Source organism: Pelophylax lessonae (genome assembly GCF_965119305.1).
Source record: "Pelophylax lessonae genome assembly, chromosome: 1".
Lineage (NCBI taxonomy): Eukaryota > Metazoa > Chordata > Amphibia > Anura > Ranidae > Pelophylax > Pelophylax lessonae.
This window is the reverse complement of record NC_138768.1, coordinates 227,562,227-227,588,882: the sequence shown is the minus strand read 5'-3', so window position 1 is coordinate 227,588,882 and position 26,656 is coordinate 227,562,227. Positions and strand designations below refer to the sequence as shown.

The 26,656-nt window shown below is 38.8% G+C and overlaps 1 protein-coding gene across 3 annotated transcripts in view; it reads left to right on the top strand.

Moving 5' to 3' along the window:
* ATP2A2 (ATPase sarcoplasmic/endoplasmic reticulum Ca2+ transporting 2) overlaps window positions 1–26,342 on the top strand; it is a gene marked incomplete at its 5' end in the record, with an annotated part of 103,207 nt that extends 76,865 nt beyond the window's left edge. The window contains 5 exons of one of the 3 annotated variants that reach the window (XR_014225914.1): window positions 499–584; window positions 1,613–1,746; window positions 4,841–4,958; window positions 5,055–6,645; window positions 25,549–26,342. Coding sequence is in view for 2 of the 3 variants with exons in the window: in XM_082272348.1 (XP_082128474.1) it covers window positions 499–584; window positions 1,613–1,746; window positions 4,841–4,958; window positions 5,055–5,324 (608 nt within the window). Of the gene's footprint in view, window positions 1–498; window positions 585–1,612; window positions 1,747–4,840; window positions 4,959–5,054; window positions 6,753–25,548 lie in introns of those variants that run through there. The other 2 variants (XM_082272349.1, XM_082272348.1) reach the window with 2 other exon arrangements.
* Window positions 26,343–26,656: the final 314 nt, after the last annotated feature.

The following is a 26,656-nucleotide window of genomic DNA, read 5'->3' as shown; positions in this document are numbered from 1 at the left end:
CACTGAGCTTTGTGACTGGTCCTGCAGCCTTATGGGACCTGTGACGTGTCCCAGAAGGCCGTGGGCCTAGATGATCCAAGTGGAAGAGGAAGCCGTGGGGTACCTGTCAAAACTACAATTTTGAATGAAAAGTATCTCCATTTTTGCCAATGATTTTAAGGTTGCTGATATCTTAGTCATGTCATTTGCATTCTAGGAAAAGATTCTATGATCTTTGTCTACCTGTGAATTGTGAGTTTTTGACTTAAGGACTGCATTGAATTTTTATTCAGTTAAACCTTACCCATAAAAAGAACAGCATAAAGCAAAGTCTACTTGTGTAACGAGCAAATATCACTACACCTATGTCCTTTGTACATATGTATTTATAAACGCAGACACTAATTGGCACATGTAGATCCTAAAAAAGGTTTTAAACTTATGGGCTGTCTTCAAATCTTGTGATATATACTGACTTGACAAATACCATTGCTTTATTCCTCTCTCTGCTTGCCTTAGGTTATGTTGGTGCCGCTACAGTTGGTGCTGCTGCCTGGTGGTTTATTGCTGCCGATGGTGGACCAAGAGTCACTTTCTATCAACTGGTATGAAATATAATTTTAGTTCAACGGAGGAAGATTTTAATCTATGAATGTAGATATTCAATGCTTTTTAGTACTGAACAAGCACATATAAAAATGCTTTTTGTTAAGTGATACCTCATAATCCTGTGGCATTTTTACTTTTATATCTTTTATGTATTTTACTGGGGTCAAATTGATGATGATGATGAGATTGAAGATTATGATTATGATGATGATTGAGGATTAAGGAAGATGATGATGATTGTAGTGACAAAAAAATGTGAAGAAGCAGGAGGGAACATTTAACTTGAACGAAATTCTGTCAATATGGCTTTCGTTCAGGAAGAATCCTAAATATTGTGATGCACATGGGCGCAAAAGAAATTTGTTTAATACGTCCAGGGTCTGGATGAAAGTTTATCTTGCGGTCAGTTTGTTATTGATGATTCTTGCAAAGAAAGGGGAGAGAAAAGCAAACCTTTTCCAATTTTACAGTGAAAGTGTATGCAGTCCCGACTTCACCCTTTTTGGTTCCAGCAATCTACTGTAGCCAGTTTATCAAAAGTTATTTCACTATTTTATTACAGGTATTTTTATAGCCCCATCAATTTACCCAGCACTTTACATGTAGTATATTGTACATTCTCATCAGTCCCTGCCCTTAAGGAAGTTACAATCTAAGGTCCTTAACTCCCATTCATGAATACACATCCTAGGGCCAATTTAGATCGGAGCAAATTAACCTACCAGGATGTCTTTTGGGTGTGGGAGGAAACTTTCTGAAATTTCTCTAGGCCATTCCTGCCACCTTGTTTCATTGGTCTGTAAACCTGTGGCCCTCTGTTGTGCTTGAATGATCCCCCATGACACTGGTTACTATAGCTCAGCAACTAATTGTATCCTGCTTATATCTCTAAACCACTCTAAATCACTGCCTATATTTTAAAAATCTCTAATAAAAACTTACTGCAAGTAAAAATATATGCAGACTCCTTTGAAAAATATGACTAGTGGTTCTGTCTGCTAATTCAGGTGCTTTTTCCTTCCAGAGCCATTTTCTTCAATGCAAAGAGGACAACCCAGATTTTGAGAATGTTCAGTGTGAAATCTTTGAGTCTCCTTACCCAATGACGATGGCACTGTCAGTCCTTGTCACTATTGAAATGTGTAATGCCTTGAACAGGTAAACGTAAATGAATATTGATGGTTATCTATAGTCTATACAGCTCTCGACTAATATTTACAGCCAGCATCCTGACAGTGCCCCTAAAACCTCTCTGCAATTCCAGCACAAGGCAATCTTTCTGAAGGTCCATATTTGTTTGTTTGCAACCCCTACCTTCTTCATTCATAGCAGTGCTGCAAGGCCTAGTGATATGTCAGTCAGGCACAAGCCTATCATGTGGGAAGAACTGCAACCGTAGATAGAGGACACATCAGCTTAGTGCATTATTCTTTAGATTTACTTTTATTAATAAAATCAGAAAATGTGTAATATACTTACGTGTATACAAGCTCATCAGAATAGATCAAGGTACTGATTGCCAAGGTTCTTGCATATCATCTCTACACATCAGAAGGACAAGAAGATGATCGACACACTAGTAACAATACAATGGCAAGTTATGGCATCTAACTAGCCAAAGACCCAGCTACTCGCTGATTCTCCAATATATTCGGTGTGATCCTTGTACCTCAAAACATACTAACACTTTAGGAATGGGGTGTGAAACCCCCAAAAAAAAGGATGTTGCATAAAGGACCAAGCCGCTAACGCAAACTAATGGGATCTTTATTAAAAGTATGTGATAAAAGTACAAAACAATGGGGCTAAAAACTTCACCAAAACCTCCACTTAAGTTGTAGTTAAAAGGACTACGTTGTTTAAAATCATAGCAGCTGCGCTCACAGAGACACTCACAGGCCCCTTTCACACTTGTACGACCAGAAAGTTGTGCCACTTTGCCGTGACTTGAAGCAATGCTTGTGTAATATTTGAGGTCCATGGAAGTCTCATTAAAGTCGGACCAAAGTAATGTAGGGACTACTTTGACATTGCTGCGACTTGAAATTCCACAGATATGAATAGTACTCATTGGAAATCATGGGGTACGGCTTGTCATGTGACTTTGCAGTCCCAAGTCACTGGACAATTCGCATAAGCGTGAAAGGGGTCTTAAAAATAAAAGTAATAGAGAGAAGAAAAATTATGATAGTCCCCGGCGGGGTTGAAAGGTAAAGGGTATCTTTTGTTATGAATCTACCACTACGCAGTGGGGATTTTAATACTATCCTCCTGCAGGAAGAAAAAAAATGTGGTTTTTAAACGAAATACACTAGCTCTCTTAGGACTCAACACCGAGTGTAACCTACAGGTCTACCTCAATATGCAGACAATGGATTATACCATATCCCTCCTGCCCAAGATGATAATGTCAGCCATCCTTTGACTCCTTTGCTAATTGTGTTACTGTATGTATTAAGTAGCCTCGTTGCTGTCTCAATGTTTGCTACCCTTGGCAAAAGAAATGCCAACTTGACAAAGATAATTGCAGAGTTTGCAATTCTTTTTTGTTTTTGATTTGTGTTTCCTCCATTTTATTTTTGGCTTGTCCCTTTTTTACCAACTACCCCAGAAAGGTCAGTAAAGATGCTGGCTGTGACCAGAGGCATGATTTGGAACTTTATGGTGCCTTCTAACCACTAAGTATCCTTTTTCAGTGTTGCTTTTCACTTTGAAGTGTCATTACCACAAAGTTTCAATTAATGGAGATGCACTTCATATGTGCAAAACAGATGACTGAGGAAATTTGCAAGTTTCCTTTGCATACCGACCTGATGCGATGGTACGTTTAGTCCCAAAATGATTTACTGTATGCTGTCTCTTATGGCTGCTCAGTTTGTCTCCCGCTGTGTATGGAAATTGGGCTTCAAGGATAACCTTTTGTAACCTGTTTTACTGTTGCAGCAGCCCCTCTACCCTCCCACCCACTTTGTGACAGTGAGAAGCCCTGCACCTGCTGCCACATCATTCATTCTGAGTTCTGTAAATTGGAGAGCTACACGTGCCAACAGCCTTTTGCGGCTGTTGTCTTGTAGTTCTCAATGAACTACCAAGGGAGCTCATGAGCGCTTTAGGTAGTTCTTTGATGCTTTTTGTCATTATGTAATTGCATGCCCGTATGAGTTACAAGCTGACAGCTTACACTGACAGTTTGCAGGAGCCTCGCATTGCACCTGAGTTTTGCTGGGGCGTTTCTCAGGTGGAGAAAATGTGCCATTTTATGAAAAAATAGAAGGTAATTTTGAAATTGATGGCAGCAACACGTCTCAAAGTTGGGACAGGCAACACAAAGTTGGCAAAGTAAGTGGTGATGACAAGAGCTGTAAGAATATTTTGCAAGTAATTAGGTTTGGAAACAGGTCGGTAACATAATTGGGGGGGGGGGGGGGGGGGGCGAGCGAGCATCTTGGAGTCAGTGGCGCAGAAGTTCACCAAACTGTAAAGAGCTGTGTCTATACATTGTTGAACAATTTGAGGAGGTTCCTATAATATAAAATTGCAAATATATCCTCTACAGTACATAATATCAAAAGATTCAGGGAATCTGGAGAAATCTCTGTGCACAAGGAACAAGGCTGAAACACAAGATTGGATGCCCGTGATCTTAGGGCCCTCAGACAGCAACCCATTAAAAACAGGCATGATTCTGTGAGCGACATCACTGGATAAGCTCAGGAATACTTCTAAAATCTCTGTGAACACAGTTCGCTGTGTCTGTAAAGGTTCTCCCTTATTGATGTTATAGTGAAGAACTATTAGATCCAGTTGAATGAGACCGTTCTGTGATGTTGAAGACTTTTTTTTTTTTTTTACTACTTTTTTTGCGTGGAAAACAGCTTCAGCGTTCCTGTAATAGAAATTGCATAGCACTGTTACGGTTTTACGTTGCAGTCCATTATTACATATTCCTTGTTCATTATATGTAATTTGTACTTCTGATATGGGATATATTTCTTGCAAAACGAATTTTATTTTATATATATATATATATATATATATATATATATATATATATATATATATATATATATATATATATATATATATATATATAATGAATGAAGTTATCAGACTTTGAAAAATAATTTTTAAGATTTTCTTTAATAAGGGTTTGATTCTTTGTTAGGATTTATTGTGTGGTTGCTTTATTAGTTTATTTTGATGTGCAGTAAACATAGTGTTAAGATGCCTTCTTCCAATTTTTATTTCTCAGCTTGTCTGAAAACCAATCTCTTCTGAGAATGCCTCCATGGGAAAACGTGTGGCTTCTGGGCTCGATTTGCTTATCCATGTCCCTCCATTTCCTAATTCTTTATGTTGAACCATTACCTGTGAGTATACCTGCCTTTTTCAGCATTTACTTTATCTTGCACATTGCAAAAATGTTCTCACTGACCTGTTTTAATTTTGTTCTCCATTTTCTATAGCTCATCTTCCAAATCACTCCATTGAACCTGACTCAGTGGTTGATGGTGCTGAAAATCTCATTACCGGTCATTCTTCTGGATGAGACACTTAAATTTATTGCCCGTAACTACTTGGAACCTGGTAAAGAGTGTGAAAAGCCTGCTGCCAAACCGTGCACTTTTTCAGCATGCACTGAGGGAATTTCTTGGCCGTTTGTGTTCATTACCTTACCTCTGGTTACATGGCTTTACAGCACCGACACTAACATTACTGAGATGTTTTGGTCTTGACTGACATTTTTATGGAATGGAAATGTTTAACTTAACCAATTCATTTTTTGTTTTGTTTGTTTTTTTTGTTTAAAGCAACTGTCTATTTCTGCTGAAATTTCACATGAACGTAGTGCTGGTGAAGGCAAGTTTTTGTTTCTCATACTAGGTCTCATTTTGCTTCCCCCCAAAATACACACCTCTTGACTCACTTCTGGATAAGGGGTGCCTCACTTTGTTTTTTTTATTTTGTTTTATACATATACACTTAGTGTTCATGTACAGAGAATTAACACTATTTTATGCAAATATTTTTTGTAGATGGGGAAAAAAGCATGTACAGTGTTCTGTTTCATAATATTCATTCTCGTTTAAAAACAAAAAAAAGGAAAAAAAACACCCAAACATAAGGAAGCGAAAAGGAACTTTAATTTGATTCAATGGACATTATCTGCAGAAAATTAGTAGCAGATTTAGGGAAAGTGATTAAATGTCTAAAAATACAAAGCATGATCTGTCTTTCTGCATGGTCATTTGGATTTGGTTTGATATCATTAATGCTGTCTTCTTTAATGGGCTTTTTATATAGCCATAAGCCATTTTTTTCCTGCACAAAGCAGATAACTGCTACCTCAGTCAGTATTTTTGTTTTCTAGGCTCTCATTTCGTTAATTTTTTTTTCCTTTTTTGTTTGTCTGTTTACACTGTTTTCCATAAGAGGTATGCCTGTTGCTTGTGCAGCTCATTCTACACCCATCTAGTTCAAATAAAAATTCCTCCCATAGATTTTTAAGTTTATTTATTTAAATGTCTAATGTATTTTATTGTAAGACATTTTCATTTTGCCAGTGTTGCCCATATCATGGGCTATACTTTTCATCCTAGACAAAAATAAAAACCATTTTAATGGACAGAGAAACCAATGTCTTGTCTTGAAAACTGCTTTATCACCCAAGTTCCTTATCTATTTTTTTTCTGCTTTAGAACATACTGTGTGAATGTGATCAAATAATTTGCACTGCAAAGATAAAGCTGGATCTTATTTCATTTGTTGGCACACAAGCATCCACCTATTATCATTGCAGGTTATTCTGCTAACTTGCATTACCAGAGTTGGGGAGTTTAACTTTGTGTATTTAATTTTTTTTAACTTGTAAATAGAACATGACCAAATGAACATATTGTATAGATCTATTTTTATTTGAAAGTGACACTAATGACCATCGTTTAACTGTTAGAGCATGTTTTCAGGTTGATTTTCGTCAGCCTCCAAAGTTTAGATCATTAACCGTCCTAATTGTGGTGTTTTTCTCCAAATGCATTCCAACACTCATCAACTAAAGTGAGTATTGCCTTTGAAACACTCCCTCGTAGCCAGTTCATGTAACGTTGCCAGAAATAACAGTCTGTATTGTTGCTAAAGAATAAAAGTGGTTAAGTTTCCCATTGCTTTGAGTCTGTCCTCCACATTTCATACACATGCACTTAACAGGCCAATCACCTTTATTGTCTCAAAACACCCAGATGACAGAATAAGCGTGCAGTTCTGCATTCTGCACGATCCAACAGTTATTTTATTAATTATGGTTCTTCTAAACATGCAAGCCAGTATTTTCCAGTGTGTTTTTTTTTTTTTTTTTTTTCTTTTACCAAATAATGAAAACTGATAGATGTACTTTTTAGAGCCAGTTCTTCTATTGAATTCTCTGCTGTTCTCGTATAAACTTTCACCTGGTATTCACAACATAAAGAGATTTTCAGTATACGGAGCTAGACTTTTTTGGTTCAATTGTTTATCAATTAAATCTACTTTCGGTTAAGAAGGTTAAATGACTATACAACCCAAGCGCTCACTCTGTTGTGAATTGTAGGCGTGCCGCTCTCCTTAGATAGGGAAACTCCAAATACTGAAAACAAACGAGGTGCAAACGCCTACTTTATTACCCTTCGGCACCTTAAGCCAAAAAACATACTCCCGAAACAGGAGTAAAATCGCATATCAAATAACCATCCCTTTGTGGAAAGGGACACGTCCCTGTGCTTGGACCACAGACTAGTTTCGGGAGATATGCTCCCTTCCTCAGAGCTCTGAGGAAGGGAGCAGGTCTCCCAAAACACGTCAGCGGTCCAAGTACAGGGACGTGTCCCTTTCCACATAGAGATGGATATTTGATATGCAATTTTACTCCTGTTTCGGGAGTATGTTTGTTTCTGGCTTTTAATACATTTTTTAACCGTGTCGAAGGGTAGGCGTTTGTGCCTCCTTTCTTGTCTGTTTTAAGAAGTTTAAATGTCTGGGATTTTCTTCAGTTAGGCCCCACTGATATGATGCGGTTTGACCTGCATGTAGTATTTTCAGTGCGCTTTCAGAAAGCGCACCAAACCTGTGGGACATAATAGAACTGCGTGGGGAAGCGCAGGTAACTTGCACTAAAACTGCAGGTACTGTGTGCTGCACCCGTGGTGTGGTCAAACCGCATCGAATCGGTGTGAAAGCTTACAAAATAGTGACCGAATTGATTGTCCCAGCTCAGCATGGAAGTCAATGGGAAATGTTCTGATCCAGTAATGCCTAAAGAGATTCCTATGGGAAGATCTTATCGGTCTGCAGACCTGAAGAAATCTGCCAGATTTGCCCTAGGTAGATACAGGAAAAGTGTTTTCCCCAGCACACTAAAATTATGCAAATCAGATCATGGTAGTAAATCAGTGAGCATGTAGCAGTTCTAGCTCAGTTAACTGTGCTGTGGGTGCATAAAGGCAAGCAAAGTGGAGCTAAACCCTCCTATCCTTTTCATCCAAGGAAGCTGCTATTTTAACCTCTTAAGCCTAGTACACACGCAACGAATTTCCGCCGACCGGTCGTCCATCTTTTGTCCAGAGTGGTGTTTTGTTGGTTGGAATGTGCCTAGACTGCACACGAATTTTCACGCACGACAGAATTCTACTTCAGAAGTGATGTCATGTGTTGGTTTGCTTTCTTTTGTGTTCTTTCTTCTCTGAGCATGCCCAGTCTTGCTCATAAGATTTTTCCTTGTCGAAATCTGTACTGACTGCACAAAAATCGGCCATGTTTTGACGGAGGACAAACATTTTATAGCCTGCACACCAGATATTTTTCGGCCGAAAAGTCCGAGTCGGTTGTCGGAAGCATCATACTAACGAGCTGAAAATCGGCGGATCGGTCGTCGGACGAAAATTCCCGGCCGAATTTCGACGCGTGTACGAGGCTTTAGATATGCAACTACCATGGTGCTGCACATGTGATCAGTTATGATTCCAGCCATTTGATGCTTTAACATTCATATGTCTGAAATTGTGACAGCATCTCCGGCATGCCGGGAATATAACTTTTTTTTTTTTTTTTTTTTGCTGTTCGATGGGTTTAGTTTAAATATGAAATTTTCCTTTTTGCATGGGGCCAAATGATTCAAAGTGTTAATCTTTTCATGTTTATCAGGCGTATCTTTTCTTATTCCTTGATTTGGCATAGATGCTGGATCCTCTGGTCAATTAGAGTTGCTCATTTAGTGATCCTTAATGGCACCCTAACAAACCTTGCCATTGAACATGCGCTGCAGGGCACCACAAAGCAATAGTAACACACTGCAGTGCAGTGTGTTGCAAAAAAAGCACTTTTTTTGGTGTGCTTAAGGTAGCCTACTAAAATTTTAATAGGCTGTCTTAATGCAAGGCACGGTAATGTGTGTGCACTGGTGCAGCGCAACAGTGTGAATGGGACCTTTTTTATTATATACACTATATTGTCAGAAGTATTGTGATGCCTGCTTTTACATGCACAGGAACGTTAATTGCATCCCAGTCTTGGTCCGTAGGGTTCAATATTGAGTTGGCCCACCCTTTGCAGCTATAACAGAGTCAACTCTTCTGGTAAGGCTGTCCACATTGTTTGGGAGTGTGTCTATGGGAATTTTTGGCCATTCTTCCAGAAGCGCATTTGTGAGGTCAGGCACTGTTGTTAGATGAGCATGCCTGGCTCGCAATCTCCACTCTTATTCATCCCAAAGGTGTTCTATCAGGTTGAAGTCAGGACTCAGGGCAGGCCAATTAAGTTCCTCCACCTCAGACTTGCTCATCTATGGTCTTTATGGACCTTGCTTTGTGCACTAGTCCAAATCATTTGGTGGAGATCCTGGTGTGGGGTTGTTTATTCAGTGAAGGGAAGTCTTCAGGCGTCGGCATACCAAGACATTTTGGACAATTTCATGCGCCCAACTTTGTGGGATCAGTTTGGGGTTGGCTTCTTCCTGTTCCAACATGACTGCGCACCAGTACACAAAGCAAGGTACAAAATCCTCAACCTGTTAAAACACCTTTGGGATGAATTAGAGCGGAGACACTGAGCCAGACCTTCTCGTCCAACATCAGTACCTGACTTCATAAATGCGCTTCTGGAAGAATGGTCAAACTTTCCCATTGACACACTCCTAAACCTTGTGGACAGCCTTACCAGAAGAGTTGAAGCGGTTATAGTTGCAAAGGGTGGGCCAACTCAATATTGAACCCTACGGACGAAGACTGGAATGCTATTAAAGTTCAAATGCTTGTAAAAGCAGGCGTCCCAATACTTTTGACAATATAGTATATCTAAAGAGTCTGCACATTCCTAATCTTCCTCCATTCAGTTTCACTCTAGAGTGATGTGGGTGCACTGGTCAATTCTGGTGTTGTAGCACTATGTTAACATTGTATAATACAGAATTGGCTTTACACTTTTAGCTTCTTAAGATGTTGACCTATTGTTGCATTCAGAAAAAAATAACATGCTTTTATATAAAGTCAAAACAATTTAGCTATATATGGACCAGGTCAGAAGTCCTAAGCATAGGACTCCAATAGTCTCAACAGGATTACTGTAAATGTGAGATGGATCTTCACAGACATGTCAGTGGGCAAATTTTCAGTGGCTGTACATTAAAAGCTGATCTAAACCAGATTGAAAACATTACTAAAATTCATTATCAGATTGTAGCAATCAATCACCATTACAGTATTCTCATGCAATACATGGCAAGGCTCATAATGTACGTGCATAATTGTCCTATGGAGGAATAATATAACTTCTTTAGTCTGACAGTGGCAGACTATGGAAGGAGTGTTTAATTTAAACTCCAAGACCTGTCTGCTTTTATAGGCTCCAGTGGCTGTTTTTGGAAGAGCGTTCTTGTGATTGGATGATGGTTATAAAAAATATATGCTTTGTTATTAACCGGAAGATGAGAATTTAATTCCACTAATGAAAATAAAACAAAAACATTTTTAAGGGCACTCCAAAATGCGTGACTATTAAAGCTCAAAATCCATCAGTAAAAACCAGTAATGTGCTAGTGTGTTAAACCACAAATCCTTAAACCAGGCATTTTGAATCATAAGAGTAATAAGACACCTCTTGCTGCCTTTATTGCTGCTCATCACAAGATTGGGAAAATGTACAAATGATATCAAGGGAAGAGCGCACACCAAGTGCAGAGTTAAAGCTTTAATATTAAAATCAAATGCAAAATTGACTTTAATATTAGAATCAAATACAAAATTGGCGACTCGCAAAATTTAAAGCGTAACTCCACTTTTGTTGAGAAGAAAACATTCCCCTCTGGGTGATCTCTGTACATTGCAGGGATTTTAACAAACTTTGTTGCAGATTTCTGCCTTTTGTCGTTCTGAAAAAAATCATTGGTTTCTCTGTGCTGTGTGGGTGTAATGGGAGTGGTTTCATAATTATCTACCAGCTGTGGCAGCTGCAGGGCTCTAATGAAGAAAGCTGCTGGGCCTGCATCCCTTTAGACGTGTTCCTATTGGGAGTATCTCACCAAAAATGAAAATTTTGTTGCAGGGGATGCCAGAAATCTGACTTGTATCTTAGTGCAGACTTCTGAGAAAATTGGTGAGCCAATCACACAAGCAGGAAATGATGTTTCTGGGGTGCGGTCAGTATACATTCTGTGTACAGAACAGCTCCAGGTAGCCATATTGCATTGCATTTTCAGAAAATTACAACAGCTGCAGATTGGAAAGGTAATATTCAATTACAATATGATTTGTGTCGCAATTGTATATGCTATATTTTTTTTTTTCCTCCACGAAAATGGAGTTACCCTTTTTAAAATAAAAAAGATTCGTACGCAACAATGGTCAGCATGACCATAGCAGCACTATCAGATGGAAGAGTGTCTACAGCTGAAGGATAGACCATTGCTCTGAACATAGACACTGCATGTTGCAGGGAATTTCCTGGGCAGCATCACGTGGGTGGTGCGGTGGGCATGATTGTCCTTTGTCAAGGCATAAGAAATTAGGTCCTTTGAAATGCGTTAAGCCACGCCCACCGCACAGCCTGTATGTGTCGTCATCTAGGAGATTCCATACAACATGCTGTGCCTGTGTACAGAGCTCTGGTCTGTCCTTCAGCTGCAGCTATTCTTCATCCAACAGTGATGTTTCATTCCAATTTAAGCTCAGAACGCAAGGGAAGATTTAGTCTACACATTACAAAACACGTGTTTAAGTACATCTTGGCCTGAAATAGCGAAGCACATGGAACAATCGTTTTCTCTCTGTAATACAGAAAAATCAGTTGTCTGCAGTAATGCTTTTTTGGATGATTGCAGCTTGACTGCATAAACACATTATTCCAGTTTAGCAGCAAGCCTAAGGGTCAATGTACACGGGACGCTGGAAATGGCCGTTTAGGAGCAGTTGGGCGTTTTTTTTCAGAAGCCCCTGAACCCATCTACATTTTATCTTATCTGTCCATGTACACCAGGTCGTTTACAGTCGCTTGCAGGCAGTTGCGTTCAGGAACTTTTTTTAGAACGCAATTATTTGCGTTCGAACGTGTTTCTCTGCGTTTCAAACGCACAAATGCGTCCGAACGCGTCTGAAAGCGATGACCCGCGTTTAGCATTCGCGTTTTTCCATTTTAAAGGGGAATAATTTTTTTTGACCTCCTAGGAACGGTTCTAAACGCAAACGCCGCTAAATGCGGGTACAAACGCGACCGAACAGACGTTTCAAACGTCCTAAGAATTCCAGCATTCAAAGGGACTTTTAACAACGTCCCGTGTACATGGAGCCTTAATCTACGTTTTTCATGGTACACAGTGACTGACTCAAGAGCCTAACGAGGCTGCAGGAAAATTTCTATTTAAAAGTAAATTATTCTATAGCAGTATTTCATTTCAGATAGGCAGAAATTTGAACCCATATTTAAAGGTGAACTCCTAAATGGCCATAATATGATGACCGCCACTGATTATTGTGACTGCAACACAACATTTTGTATTGAAAGCACAATCCGTGGCAGTCATCATATTATGGCCTATTATTTCGCTACCCTTGAGTGCTGCCCAGACTTTCCATCTGCTTCATCACTATTTGTAGTGTTTTTGTGACAGCAGCTTAGGCTATTTTTCACTGATTTAATCATATGCACGAGAGACTTTGGCTATAGCGTTTGGAATATATGCGTGTGTTTTTTCTAAACTTATATTTAAATGGCTTGCAATATACAACAAATTGTACTTTGGAGTTTGAAGCTTTTGCATTGACACACATGCATAGTCTTTCCTGGTTAAAAAAGGGATTGTACATCCTGTAAGGAACAAAAAGGCAGATGTGAAGGTTTCTTGTTGCCCTTTGCAAGCAATCAGTTATTTCATTTCCAAACCTGAACTGCGCAATGACAGTAGGAATGCAATTGATGGCTATGGGCAGCAAACACTTTTTTTTTCCTATAGCACAGGTAAGAAGCTAGGCCTTCAAAACTTGGAAAACGCGTTTAACTTCTGCTGCTGGATCAAAGAAAACATTATCTTATTGTCCATAGCAACCATGGAGATGCCATTTTCTTTTCACAAATTACGAACACTCGAGTCTTTGTTTCCTTGTATCAATAATCAAGGCCTTTTCTCTTAATCAAATGGTTCTGCACTGCAGAACAAGTTTTCAACTTCAATAGAACACCAAAATGTGCTACAGATAATTGTGCTGATTTTCTAAAGAAGTTGAAAATCATTGCACAATACATGAAACCGTCATGTAGGTTTATGAAAATGTCACATAGTAGTCAGAACTTCAACTCCCTATCCAACATCTGTCTGATCCAATAGGCTCCCAGACGGTGCTGTTTAATCTGCTGTATTGTAGTTCATGCTAAACATTTCAGCAGTCCGCAACCCATTTTAATGCTGCTGTTTGGATTAGTTGATTGTGTGTACTGAAGTTAGCATTTTTTCCAAGCTGCCATAAAACGGCATCATAAAAAAAGGATGCTTGCTATGTTAGGGGCTTTTTCACATGGTCCGCCTCCGTAGGCGGATCCGTGCCGCTCAGCGGGGATCGATCCGCGATCCCCGGTGAGCCGGCGGATGACAGCTCCGTCTCCGCTTGCAGAGCGGAGAGGGAGGTGTCACAGCCCCCGCTGCTCTCTATGGGGGATCGGATGAGAGCGGGCCCGCCTGTCCGCTGTCATCAGATCCGATACCTGAACGGATGGAAAAATAGGGTTTCCATCTGTCCAGATTTCACAGACAGGATTGGATACGGATGTCAGCGGAGGTGTCTCCGCTGACATTCGCTGCCCCATAGAGCTGCATGGAGGATCCGATCAGATCCGCCTAAAAAACTGACAATCGGATCTGATCGGACCGCCCGTGTGAAAGAGCCCTAAGGGTATTAATAGACTGCATCATATGTTGTTTGTTTTGCCTACAGTTTCTGGTAATTTTCCACCAATCTTTTGGTTTATCTATGAACCTTCCATAACCGTGTTTACTGATATTATAAAACCTCTAAACTGTTGGTGAAAGGTTATCTTGGGGTAACTGTTCTGGCCTTTTTTTTTTTTTTTTAAAGGAAAAGCTGGTTGTGAAAATTGTTTCTCTAAAAAATAAATATCTTAAAATCTTAGCTGTGTCCTAACAGAATTTCAATATTTAAATTTCGGTATTGCTACAGATGTGTACATGGGCTTTTTGGAAGGACGTTTAGGCCTCATGCACACTGGACGTTTTTACAGCTGCTGTTTTTGGCGTCAGACATTTTTTTTCTGCAGCCACTAAACTCCCCAGCATGGTATTCTATGTGTCCATGCACACTTAGGCTGTTATCATCAGTTTTTGGCAGGGGCCTTTTTCTGTCTGGAAAGAACACAAAGAACTAGTGGGGTTTAACCACTTAAGATTTTACCCCCTTCCTGACCAGGGCCTATTTTGCGATTCGGCACTTCGTGACTTTAACGGACAATTGCGCGGTCGTGTGACGCTGTACCCAAACGAAATTGATGTCCTTTTTTTCCCACAAACAGAGCTTTCTTTTGGCAGTATTTGATCACCTGTGCGATTTTTTTTTTTTTTTTTTTTTTTTTTTTTTTTTTTTTTTTGATCATGCACTATAAACCAAAAAAGAGTGTCAATTTTGCAAAAATAATATTTTTCACATTTTTTTTATATGAAATTCCCCCCAAAAAAATAAAAAATTTAGATTTTTATAACATTTTCGGCCAATTTGTTTTATGCTACCTATGTTTGGTAAAAAAAAAATCGCAAAAAGCGTATTTTGATTGGTTTGCGCAAAAGTTATCGTTTACTAACAAAGGGAAAGATTTTTCTTTTTTTTTTTTTTTTTCTTTTGCGGTACTACGACATTGCGGCGGACAGATCGGACCCTTGACTGACATTTTTGACACTTTTGGGGGGTACCAGTGACATTTCTACAGTAATCAGTGCTATACATATGCACTGTTACTGTAAAATTACACTGGCAGTGAAGGGGTTATCTTTGAGAGGGAGGGGTTATGTGTGTCCCTAGGGGCGTGATTCTAACTGTGATTGGCTGTGGCTTGAGGTGTAGGAACAGTGATCAACGGTCCTACATAGTAGAACCGTATGATCACTGTTTCTACACCGGGGAGAATGACAGGTGGCTTGTTTACATCAGCCGCCTGCCTTTCTCCCTCTGCACCGATGATCACCGAGTGACCGGCGGCCTACGGGGGCACGCGCTCGCTCCCTAGACCCTCACAGGCTAGCGACGTAGTACTACGTCGCTCTGCCTGTGAGGGGCTGACTGCCGACGTAAATAGTCGTGCGGCAGTCGGCAAGTGGTTAAGAGGCGTTTTTCAACTGTAAAAACGCTCTAACTCTAAAGAAAAAAAAAAAGCTTAACTGTGAAAAAATGCCAAAAAAACACAGCTTTTCAGCATTTATCAACATTTTTGAGCCATACGCTTTTGTGGGAATATAGTTTAGCTAAAAAAAAAAGGTAAACGCTACAGCTGGAAAAAGCTTAAAAATTCCTTCTACAGCTTTCTACTGACGTTTTAAGAGCGTCCAGTGTGCATGAGACCTTATAGTGGTTACTGCAGTTCATGACACTCTGGTGCTATTTAATAAAAAAAAAAAAGGGGGGCAGTTTTTGCTCCTTTGCCTTGAATTGGCAATCTGTTATAAGTTGAAAGGCTGCTTTATGCAATGAATATGGCAGGTATGAAGGGGTCCTTAAATTATAACCCCAGCAATTTTATTCACTTTTTAGGTTTTAGGGTAGTGCTGAGTGGGTTTGTTGTGGTAGTTTTGTTTTTTTTTGAGCTCCTGACCTCCTACCACTTTCTGTTGCCAGAGAAGAAAGGTTAGTGTGGTCACCTACTACTACAACAAAAAAAACCTCAAAAGAATCCAACCTGTACCACCTTCCATACATTGAAAGCGAAGTATGGTCAAGCTTTTTTTTTTTTTTTTTTTTTTTTTTTTTTTTTTTTTTTTTTTTTGGACCTGCTTCTCTTCTGGGTCCAAAAGACCCCTGTCAGCTGATGTCACTGGGCCGATCAAGTCTCTGAAAGGATCCCAATCATATTGTCGGGATCCACCTAACTGCCTGTTTGACTCTGAGTGCTCAGGTGAGAGCCGAAGCCAGCTGTACCACCCCTCTCCTGCCTGGTGACAGTCAATACTCTTTGCTCTAAGCAGATTGAGAACTGAACAAGCGTCAGTCGTGTGACCCCTTAGTTCAGTCTTGGAGACAACGTAGGACAGCTGCAACAGAAGTGAGTATGTATTTTTTTTAATAACCCCCCCTTCTTTCAATTGTTATCTGTACCCTTGCTGGAGAAATTCTACAAACTTTCTGTCCTAGTTACACAACTGAGCACTGAGATGGAAAAGAAACATTGGAAATTCGATTTTTTATTTTAAATCTTTATGAAGGAATTGGCCATTTGCTGCCAGGCGATGTACCAGTCCCGGTACTTTGTGATTATAGCGGGATAATGCTCCCCTGTTCTCACACGCAAAGGTGAAATGCACATGTCTGTCCTTCATCGGTATTTAAATTATGATCGCACCACACATGAGGTATCACCACGAATGTTAGATTGAGCGCAATAATTCTAGCACGACACCTTCTTTTGTACATCTAAAGTGGTAAGCTGTAAAGGCCTTAAAGCATTACCTATGAATAACATAATTTATGTAGTTTGTCGCTGTTCTACAGGTGTGCAAAATTTTAAACAGTACATGTTTGGTATCTATTTACCTGACCTAACATCTTTTATATTTTATCAAACATTTGGGCATTATAGTGTGCTTCTATGGATTAAAATTAAAGTGTATTTTTCCCCCCAAAACAAAATGCTATTGAAAAAGCGCTGCGCAAATACCGTGTGCCAGAAAAAATTGCAACACCCACCTTTCTATTCTCTAGGGCCTCTGCTTAACCACTTGCCGTCTGCTCACTCGAGCACTACTGCGGCAAAGTGGTTCGTTATCGTCTGGCGACGTAGACCTACATCGCCAGACACTCCCCTTTCTCGGCGGCGCACGCACCGCCGGAGGCTCGCTCCTGCTGTATTCAGTCACAGCGGGAGTCGGGCCAGGGGAGGAGCAGCGGCGATACCCGCTGCTCTTCCCCGATCGTCGGGGAATCAAGTGTGGAGATCCGCCTGCTTGTGTAAACACAAGCGGGCGGATCTCCTAAGTGACAGGCAGGGTCAGATTGCAGGGTTCAGCATAGCTGAACCTGCGATCTGTGCCTGTGTCACTCAGTCACCTCCCCCCACACACATTAGTAAGCACCAGGCATACATTAACCCCTCCCTCTCCAGTAAAATTAACCCCTTCCCTGCCAGTGTCATTTTTACAGTAACCGTGCATATATAGAACACTGATTACTGTAGTAATGTCACTGGTACCCCCAAAAATGTCAGTGAAGGGTCCGATCTGTCCGCCGCAATGTCGCAGTCCCGCAAAAAAAATCGCAGATCGCCGCCATTACTCGTTAAAAAAAAAACACCAAAAATGACATCTTTCCCTTAGTTAGTAAACTCAATAACTTTTGCGCAAACCAATCAAAATACGCTTATTGTGATTTTTTTTTTTTTTTTTTTTTTTACCAAACCTAGGTAGCAGAAAACAAATTGGCCAAAAAATTTAAAAAATGTAGCTTTTTTTTACATTTTTTTGGGGGGGAATTTCATATAAAAAAATGTGAAAAATATTATTTTTTCAAAATTTACGCTCTTTTTTTTTTGTTTATAGCGCAAAAAGTAAAAATTGCACAGGTGATCAAATGCCACCAAAAGAAAGCTCTGTTTGTGGGAAAAAAAGGACGTAAATTTTGTTTGGGTATGGCATCGCACGACCGCGCAATTGTCAGTTAAAGTCGCACAGTGCCGAATCGCAAAAAGTGGCCCAGACGTAAGACAGAAAAATCCTCTAGTGGTAAAGTGGTTAGAAAAAAAAAAAACACGTTTGTAGGTTTTAAGTCATTTTCATGCAAAAATAGTGTTTGTTTGTTTTTTGGGTTTTTTTTATTTAGGTCTGGGGGACATGCAAGGAAAAAAAAAAAAAAACAGCCCATAATTTCAGATATTCTCCTCAGATCTTCAGTGACTGCACTTCCAAGTGCAATTGCAGTTCACAGTGGATTTGCCTTTTAGTAAATAAACCCCAATATAGTAGAAATATCCAGTGCAGGAAAAGAACACTGACAAACGCGGTTAATATCAGTACACCGTTTTCGCATTTTTCAACTTCAGAATTACTTCGTTTAAAGTTATACAACATGACTGTTTTTCTTTTCCCAGTAGAAAGTGAAGGCTATTACAAATCTACTCTAGTTACAAGACATGTTTACTTTGGTACAAAATAAGCCTGTTTAAACCTAAATGTACAAGTTGTTCTTAAATACTGTGAACTTTGTTGTTCCATGTTTGCTTTTCAATAAACTTTACGGGAAAAAAATAAAATAAAAAAAAAATAAATATATATATATCAGTACACCAAATATCTGTTGTGAAGCCAGCACTAATCTCAAAATGACTCAAGGGAAATTCAAATTTTACTATTGTCTTTAGTTAGTCCTAGACTTTGGACAAGCCCCAAAAAACATTGTCATTGTATACAGGACTTGTGCAGCAAGTCCAGTGTCGCTGCCCTGCTTCTGGGACCCCCTCCAGGTATATAGAAATTGTTGGCTCTGATTATTTAAAGCCAGCATTACGGTGTGGAGAAAGTGTTGATAGCTGCAGATGTAAGAAAAAAAAAGCAATCTGAATGTGTTTATACAGTACACTGCTCCAGATGCAAATCTAGAAAGATACAATAGGTAATAATGCTGTTTTGGATCATTTTGTTCATTAGTTTGCAGATCAAAGGTATGAACTTCGATCTGTAAATGAATTCAGGTAAAGGCAACCTGACAAGTGGAAAAAAATGTTTTAATATAAAACGCCGCTCTGTTTAACCCCTTATTGACCCTTTACTTCAATCGGCTATAATTCACTCCTCCATTTAATTAATTTTCTGCTGTTTTTTTTTTTTTTTTTTCTATTTTTTTAACTATTAATATTCAAACGTTTTCGTTCATTTTTTTACACATGTAACCTATATTTACACATTTCCCATTTAAAAATGCACATAATTGGGGGGAAAAAAAAAACTTTTTTAATTTGTAAATTATTTTGCAATGCTTTGTGCCAGAATCATACTTTTAGTGTAATTTTAAACCGGACAGAATAAAATGCATACTTTTTTTTGTTTTTATCTGAAGTAACATTTTATTTTTAAACCCCTTAAAAAAAAAAAAAAAAAAAAAGTTTTGCTTTAGTTTTGTTGCATTTTGTATTTTACAAAAAAAAAAATTTTTTTAAGACAATATAAAAAAAAGAAGAAAGCCTTTTGTCCTAAAACATATTACCAAAAGTATTGGGACGCCTGCCTTTACACGTGCACTTTAATGGCATCCCAATCTTAGTCCGTAGGGTTCAATGTTGAGTTGGCCCCACTTCTTTTTTTTTTTTTTTTTTAAAGCTATAACCGCTTTAACTCTTCTGGGAAGGTTGTCTACAAGGTTTAGGAGCGTGTCTAAGGAAATGTTTGACCATTCTTCCAGAAGCGCATTTGTAAGGTCAGGCACTGATGGAGAGAATGCCTGGCTTTCAGTCTGCACTCTAATTCATCCCAAAGATGTTCTATTGGGATGAGGCCAGTCAAATTCCTCCACCCCAAACTCGTTCATCTTTATGGACCTTGCTTTGTGCACTGGTGAGCAGTCATGTTAGAACAGGAAGGGGCCATCACTAAACTGTTCCCACAAAGTTGGGAGCATGAAATTTGTCTAAAATGTCTTTGGAATGCTGACGTCTTAAGAGTTCCAACCCCTGGAAAACAGCCAACACCAGAATACCCCCCTCCACCAAGTGATTTGGACCAGTGCACAAAGCAAGGTCCATAAAGACACGGATGAGCAAGTTTGGGGTGGAGGAACTTGATTGGCCTACATAGTCCTGACCTCAACCTGATAGAAAACCTTTGGGATGAATTTGAGTGCAGACTTCAAGCCAGGCCTTCTCGTCCAACATCAGTGCCTGACCTCACAAATGTGCTTCTTAAAGAATGGTCAAACATTCCCATAGATATATTCCTAAACCTTCCCAGAAGAGTTGAAGCTGTTATAACTGCAAAGGGTGGGCCAACTCAATATTGAACCCTACGGACTAAGACAGGGATGCCTTAAAGTTTTTGTGAGTGTGTAAAGGCAGGCGCCCCAATACTTTTGGTAATATAGTGTTTGGCATTACTAAAGAGAACATGATAATCTAAAGATATTGCTGAATAAACAAACTGGTCCATAGCAGAAATGTAAAAATTGCTGTAGTCTATGGGGGATGAATCGGTGTATTGAGGCGAAGTTGTGGCTGGAGTTTACTCTGGCTTACTCTTCTTCTCTCGTTCTTTTTAAAATGTGCTTGACTTAAACTTGTGGTTTAAGATGTATTTATGTTGTCAGCCACAGCACACATGAGATGGTCCTACAAGCAGATATCCCCCTTTTTACTGCTCATCCTAGTTATTGTGGGTTATTAAACAATTCCCCATTTAAAGCCGAGTTCCACCCTGGGAATACTTTTTTTAATAAAAATACTCCTGGGACAGTCAGGGCTAGTACATTCCACAATGGCTAGCCTCTGATCTGTCCCGGGTTGCACTTTCCTTTTAGAAGAAATACTTACCTTGAAAATGTCTTGTCCAGCGCTGCCATCTCAGGTGTGGGCAGCTTGAAGCCAGCGCGATCCTCTTCTGCGTCTTCTTCGGTCCCACGATGCACTGCACCAGCCCCGCCGTCACTTCGGACGTCGGGGCCGGTGCAGGCGCATTGATTCCTGGGAGCGATGACATTCAGCTCCCAGGAATCATTGCAAAGCCAAGGAAGTGACGAATCGCCGTGGCCGCCGAGGGGAGGAAGAAGGAAGTAAGGTAAGTATATTTTATTCTATACGAGGTAAGTAAAAAAAAAAAAATTGCGATTATCCATTTGTTTTTCAGGTGTACCGGAGCGAGAAGATGTAGGTAAGTATAAATTTAGGGTGGAACTCCACTTTAAGAACCTAATGTTCAGTCTAGAGAAAAGCGTATCACAGTTTTAGGCAAAAGGTGCATCTACAGGTACAACTTGTTTTTGCTCTTAGCTCCATCTGGAATTGTTTATGGTAAACTTTAGGCTGCACTGCTGTTTCCTAATGCATTTAGTTACAGTTCCTGGTACAGCTAGCCGACTTCTTTAGAAGTGCAAGTGAAAGCGTTTTTGCTAGAAAGAGGTTCAAGCCTACTATGTCCATAAATGGTTCGAGTAAAAGCAAGCATTCCTAGTGACCAAGCTGTGTTTAACTGCACAGTCTGATACATTGAAGCTGCCAGGAAAGTCTTGTATGACTTTTTCCATTGCATTTCATCAATCTTTCATACTATTTTACCTAATTACCTCCATTTTAAGTAAGAAAAAATGTATTTTAATTTCAGACCTATTTTAAAACTCCTGTCTTTAATGTTTCCATTAAACTTTAAAGACAGAGTAAACAAGTTGATAACTTTTCCTTAGAGACCAGCCTTAATTCTTTCATTATGGGATTTGGGTATCAAATTAGTACGAAACTGTGCGGTGGAAACTATTGTAGATACACAGTCAAAAAGGCCAAGGTAAATGTAAGTCATGATCCTAAAAATGTGCCCTAGATTAGCAGCAGTAGTCTCTATAATAGCAGTAATAACATCTTGGTTCAGTTTTGTAGTTTCCTTATGCAAAGCAGCGTTATAAGACACAGGAGGCTAAACTATATTCACCAATACCTTTTCACCTAAATGCCAACTGTGCTAGTGCTGAGTCACTGTATTTGAAGAATTATAAAACCTCTTTTAATGCAGCGTATAAAGGAAAATTAAGGTCGTTTTGAAGGGACTATATTTTTATTGTATTTTTTTTTATTTTTTTTAATGTGGGGATTAGAATTTTATATGCTTACTGTTCCAAATCTTTATGGCCATGTTTCTTATACATGTGTATTCTACCTTGAGTGGTTTGTCTATATATCTGCCAGTCTCTCTTCCATAATTACTATAGAGATTAAAAAAAAAAAAGGGATAAGCAGTATTGCTTTTTTTTTTTCAGTCATTAGTTTAAATATTTAATGAGCAGTTGTGTATTTTTTAGTGAAGTATGGAAACTTATGAGATCAGTTTTCTTATTGAAGTTCAGATGTTGAAACGGACACCTGGTTGGTTGATTTATACGCAACAGAGATGCTTTAACTTTCACCAGTTTTTATTGCTGTGGTCTGTTGTATGATTGAACGTATTGTTTTCTTTTGGCTATCCTTAGAAAATCCAGCTATTTATCAAACTATCAAAAACGCTGATATGTTTTTTGAAGTCCATCTCACATATTTCAACAAAAGAGGCAAACTGCTCTATTGGCAACTGTTTACAAATACCTGGTTTAGCCCTGGATCACACCAGTGCGACTTAATGGTCCAAAAATCGCATAACAATTCGCACCCATTGCCAGCAATGGAACCCTTCAAATCTTTGCACCTCAAGCTGACACGACTTTGAAAAAGGTCCCTGCACTGCTTTTTGGCAAATTTCATTGCAACTTGCATTGACTTCTGGTTAATGAAGCCGCAATGAAATCAGGAGATCCAAATCATACTGATTGGGCACCTTTGAAATCTCACTGAAGTAGCGTGATTTCAAAGTCGCACTGGTGTGAACCAGGGCTTAATCTCATAGGACCTAAAGGGAAATATCTATCCTTTGTACATAGCATTATGGTGTCACATGACTTAACCATATGACACTGACATTTCGAATATAATCAAATATTTAACATTCCATAATGAAAAGGGAGCCCGGGGAAAGAATAGTATATTGTTCAGACACCAGAAAGCTCTACTTTTAAATCGTGTCATTTTGTAATTGTTTGTGGACCCAAATACAAATTGACCATGATATACACCTCTTCTGTAGATATGAAGTACTTTTGTATTGTTATTGCCATTCAAGCACATTGAGTGTATGTAACTAGTCAGTCCAGAGCTTAATGGTGGCTATGCACAACCTCAGTCATGATGGACATTATTAAACCAGTATATCAGTTATTACCAGGATAGTAATGTTACCCGTATTATCCAACTTCACGTCATAGATTATCTGGAAACTCTAATTAATGGCCCAACTCCAGAAGTTGTGCTTCTCTAATGTAGATTGTAGTCCAAGTTACATGATTTTCAGTAAATCCAGCTTAATGCTGTACTAATTGTAAAATAACCACTGGCTTTTAAATGGATAAAAGATAAAATACATATTTTGTATTAAATCTAATTTGGCTCACAATGCTGAGATTGGTGTTGAAACATTTTGAAATAACATAAATTTGAGATTGAGATCCACAGCCAATTTCATCTGTCATTTTTCTGTTGTGAATTAAACATCTGATTCCTGTATGACTAAGATCACCATGTCTCACCTGTGATTATAATGAAGAGATCCTGAGAACCTACTACTTGCTAATAGTCTGGACAAATGCCATAACAATGTGTGATAAATTACCCATGCACTTTTTTTTTCATTCTTAACATCTCACACCTCTACTATTCAAACTGGGAAAATTAACACACTTTGACCTACACATGGACTATTGAAAATGTTTGCCATTTTGAAATTCACTGTGCACCTGAATGCTATTAACCTTGGTGGTGGTGTATATTTAGGATTACACGACATTACTGTTACGTTTTTAAATCAGGGAAATCATTGTGTTCTAAGAAATACTAGAATAGAATTTAGGGGGTATCTTTTTTCACTATACATGATTCACTATACAATCACTTGCTGGAGCATTAAATTGAAGCCATCTATAATAGCACAACGTCATAACATTCCATATTTACAAGGACAACAGGAGTTAAACCAGAATTCCAGGTTTCCTTTCCGTTTTTAATTCATTTTTTTCGTCCAGCTTTGCTCAAACAATGGCAGCGCGTTCTGGCTGCTGAGGATTCTGTAGCTTTGCTACACCCTATAAGGGACATGGTCTTCCTGCACTGGTACAAGCAACTTCCCCTCTGCTGCTGGACAGAAAGAGGGCCTGTATGCCATTTAGGAAAAGCCTTGTATTTTCTTTAATAGAACAAAGTGTTCTTTGATTGGCTGAGGTGTTGAAGCAGACAGATATCGCCACCATTACCTCAATCTTATAAGAATTCATAAAAATACAAGGCTGTTCCTGGAAAGTGGTAATTCCATACAAGCAACACTCTTTCCAACAGCAGAGAGGAGGTCGCTTGTTACAGTGCAGGAAGACCACTCTTAACTGTGTGTGGTAAAACCTACTAAAATCTATTACAGCATACTCTGCCTCTAGATTTTTCTGCCAAGCTGGCCCAAATTACCTATTTAAAGTAAAAGGAAACTCTTGAGTACTAGTTTATGTGGTCTTTGTGTCCATTACTGTTGCATCCTATTAGCATCTCAAGGGAGCAAATTAATGGAGAACCCCTTTTCCACACATGTTTGAAGAGAAATTCAGGTTACAGGCTAAGGTGCAAAGGGTGCAGGGCAGCATATAATCATTTTTGCTTGCCTACAGGGCTGTAGTTCAGCAATCTGTTCTAAAAGCACCCTGTAAAATACTTCTCCAAGTGTGCCTGCGTGGTCTTGAGTGTCAAAAGATTCCTCCTAGGCTTCTTTTAATTACATGCAAAACAGCAGCCGAACTTTGAGGAGGAAAGCATTTGGACCTTTGCAAAAACTGGATTCGGTTATTGGCAGATTTATACCTGCTCTTCTGTACAAATCTTAAAGACACAATCTTGTAGCCTGAATTTCTCTATAATAAAACACTTCTATCTGGGTGTCTGCTGAAGGTGCCATTTGAAACACTGCTGACGTTTTGTCATAATTGGCCTTTTACATTTTACTATTACATTTATGTTTGCTAAAACAAACCTAAAGTGACCATATATTATTCCCATACCTGTTAAGTTTATTAAAATGTAGATATTTTTACTTTAATGATGAAGGCTCCTAGCTCTCTATATTATCTTGCATATTACAGGTAGGTCACTATTCAGTAGACGGAAGTGTGCACCCAAATTACTCCTACAAACGTAATCCTATTTTCCTCTTAAGGGGAAGTATCCACTTTAATTACTGTAGTAAACCCATATAAGAAAACATTCACGGCAGTTTTGATGCATTATATAAAATTACATAGTGTGACACCTCCCTTTTTATGTAGCATAGAAAGGTTGCAGATTAGCTTTAAAACTTCAAATAGTGCTTTTAGATCATAGGCCTTAGAGCTCAGCAATATGATTTTCTGTTGTACAATTGAAACCCTGTCATTCTACAGCCTTCGTAAAGCTGATCTGCTATTTCTTTTTTTTCCTTTTCAGAACAACTGGAGTAATCACCTCCTTAAACAATTGTGCAGAGATGTAAGATTGCTTTGTTGCGTGCATGTGTGTGTTTAGAGGCAGTTAATGGGTACAAGAAAAGGCATGTCTATTGGGCTTTGAAAATAGCTAAAATGAAAAAAATTTCACAGCAGCAGAATTAAAAGATTCTGTGGATTTTAATTATTCAGTGCACAGTGAAGATGCAACATATATTGAATGCATATTCATATTTTTGCTGTTAGAGGGGCACCCAGACTCCTATTAGGTTTTTTGGACCCTCTAACATCAAATGGATAAGGAAGAAATATTGAGCAGCCACGTTTCTGTGTTTCGCCATGTAAGATGTCATTGATTCATGTACAATATCATTGTAGTGCATGCTTTCAGTTGTAAGTAGCCAAATGTCTGTATTGTATCATTTCCTTTATAAACAGCTATGTACAATATGCACTTGTTCTATTTATAAACTCAATCAAAAGGTACAGATGTTGAATGTTTTAAAATGTAAATCTCCAAGTCACCATTTCATAAGTTTTAGGGTTTTTTTTAAACTTGTTTTAAGTGTGCAAATATCATTTTTGCACTGTAATAATGTAACTTATTAAATTATAAAGCAGATAACATTTTGGTGCAATACGACTTATTGTGATGCTTCTGTTACAAGAAAACAATGTCAGTTACTGCAAACGCATGTTTGGCCTTTAGGCAATTGTAAATAAATTCAGTTGTTGCTGACATGAGCATCATACAGACATCATGGTTTCAGGTAAATAAAAGTTTGTTCTACTATAGACTTTTATGACTGAGTTGTCTTTTATTATACAATCCGGTTTTAATGTGTTCCTTCGGTATTTCAGAGCTGACCTAGTGCACATTTTATAACCTGTGCCATATACATGTGATGGAATTCCACACCCAAATTAACAGCCAATTGAAGTCTCCCTTTATTATCTCCTTTTAGTCTTCTACCCCAAAATGTTATCTTTTCTTGACAGATTTTTTTGCTTGGAAATGCCTTTTTTATGCATTTTTTGCCATCCATTGAGGGGCACACAATTGTAGAATAGTCTGACGTTTAGGTTATACTGCCATCTACAGTAGTTTT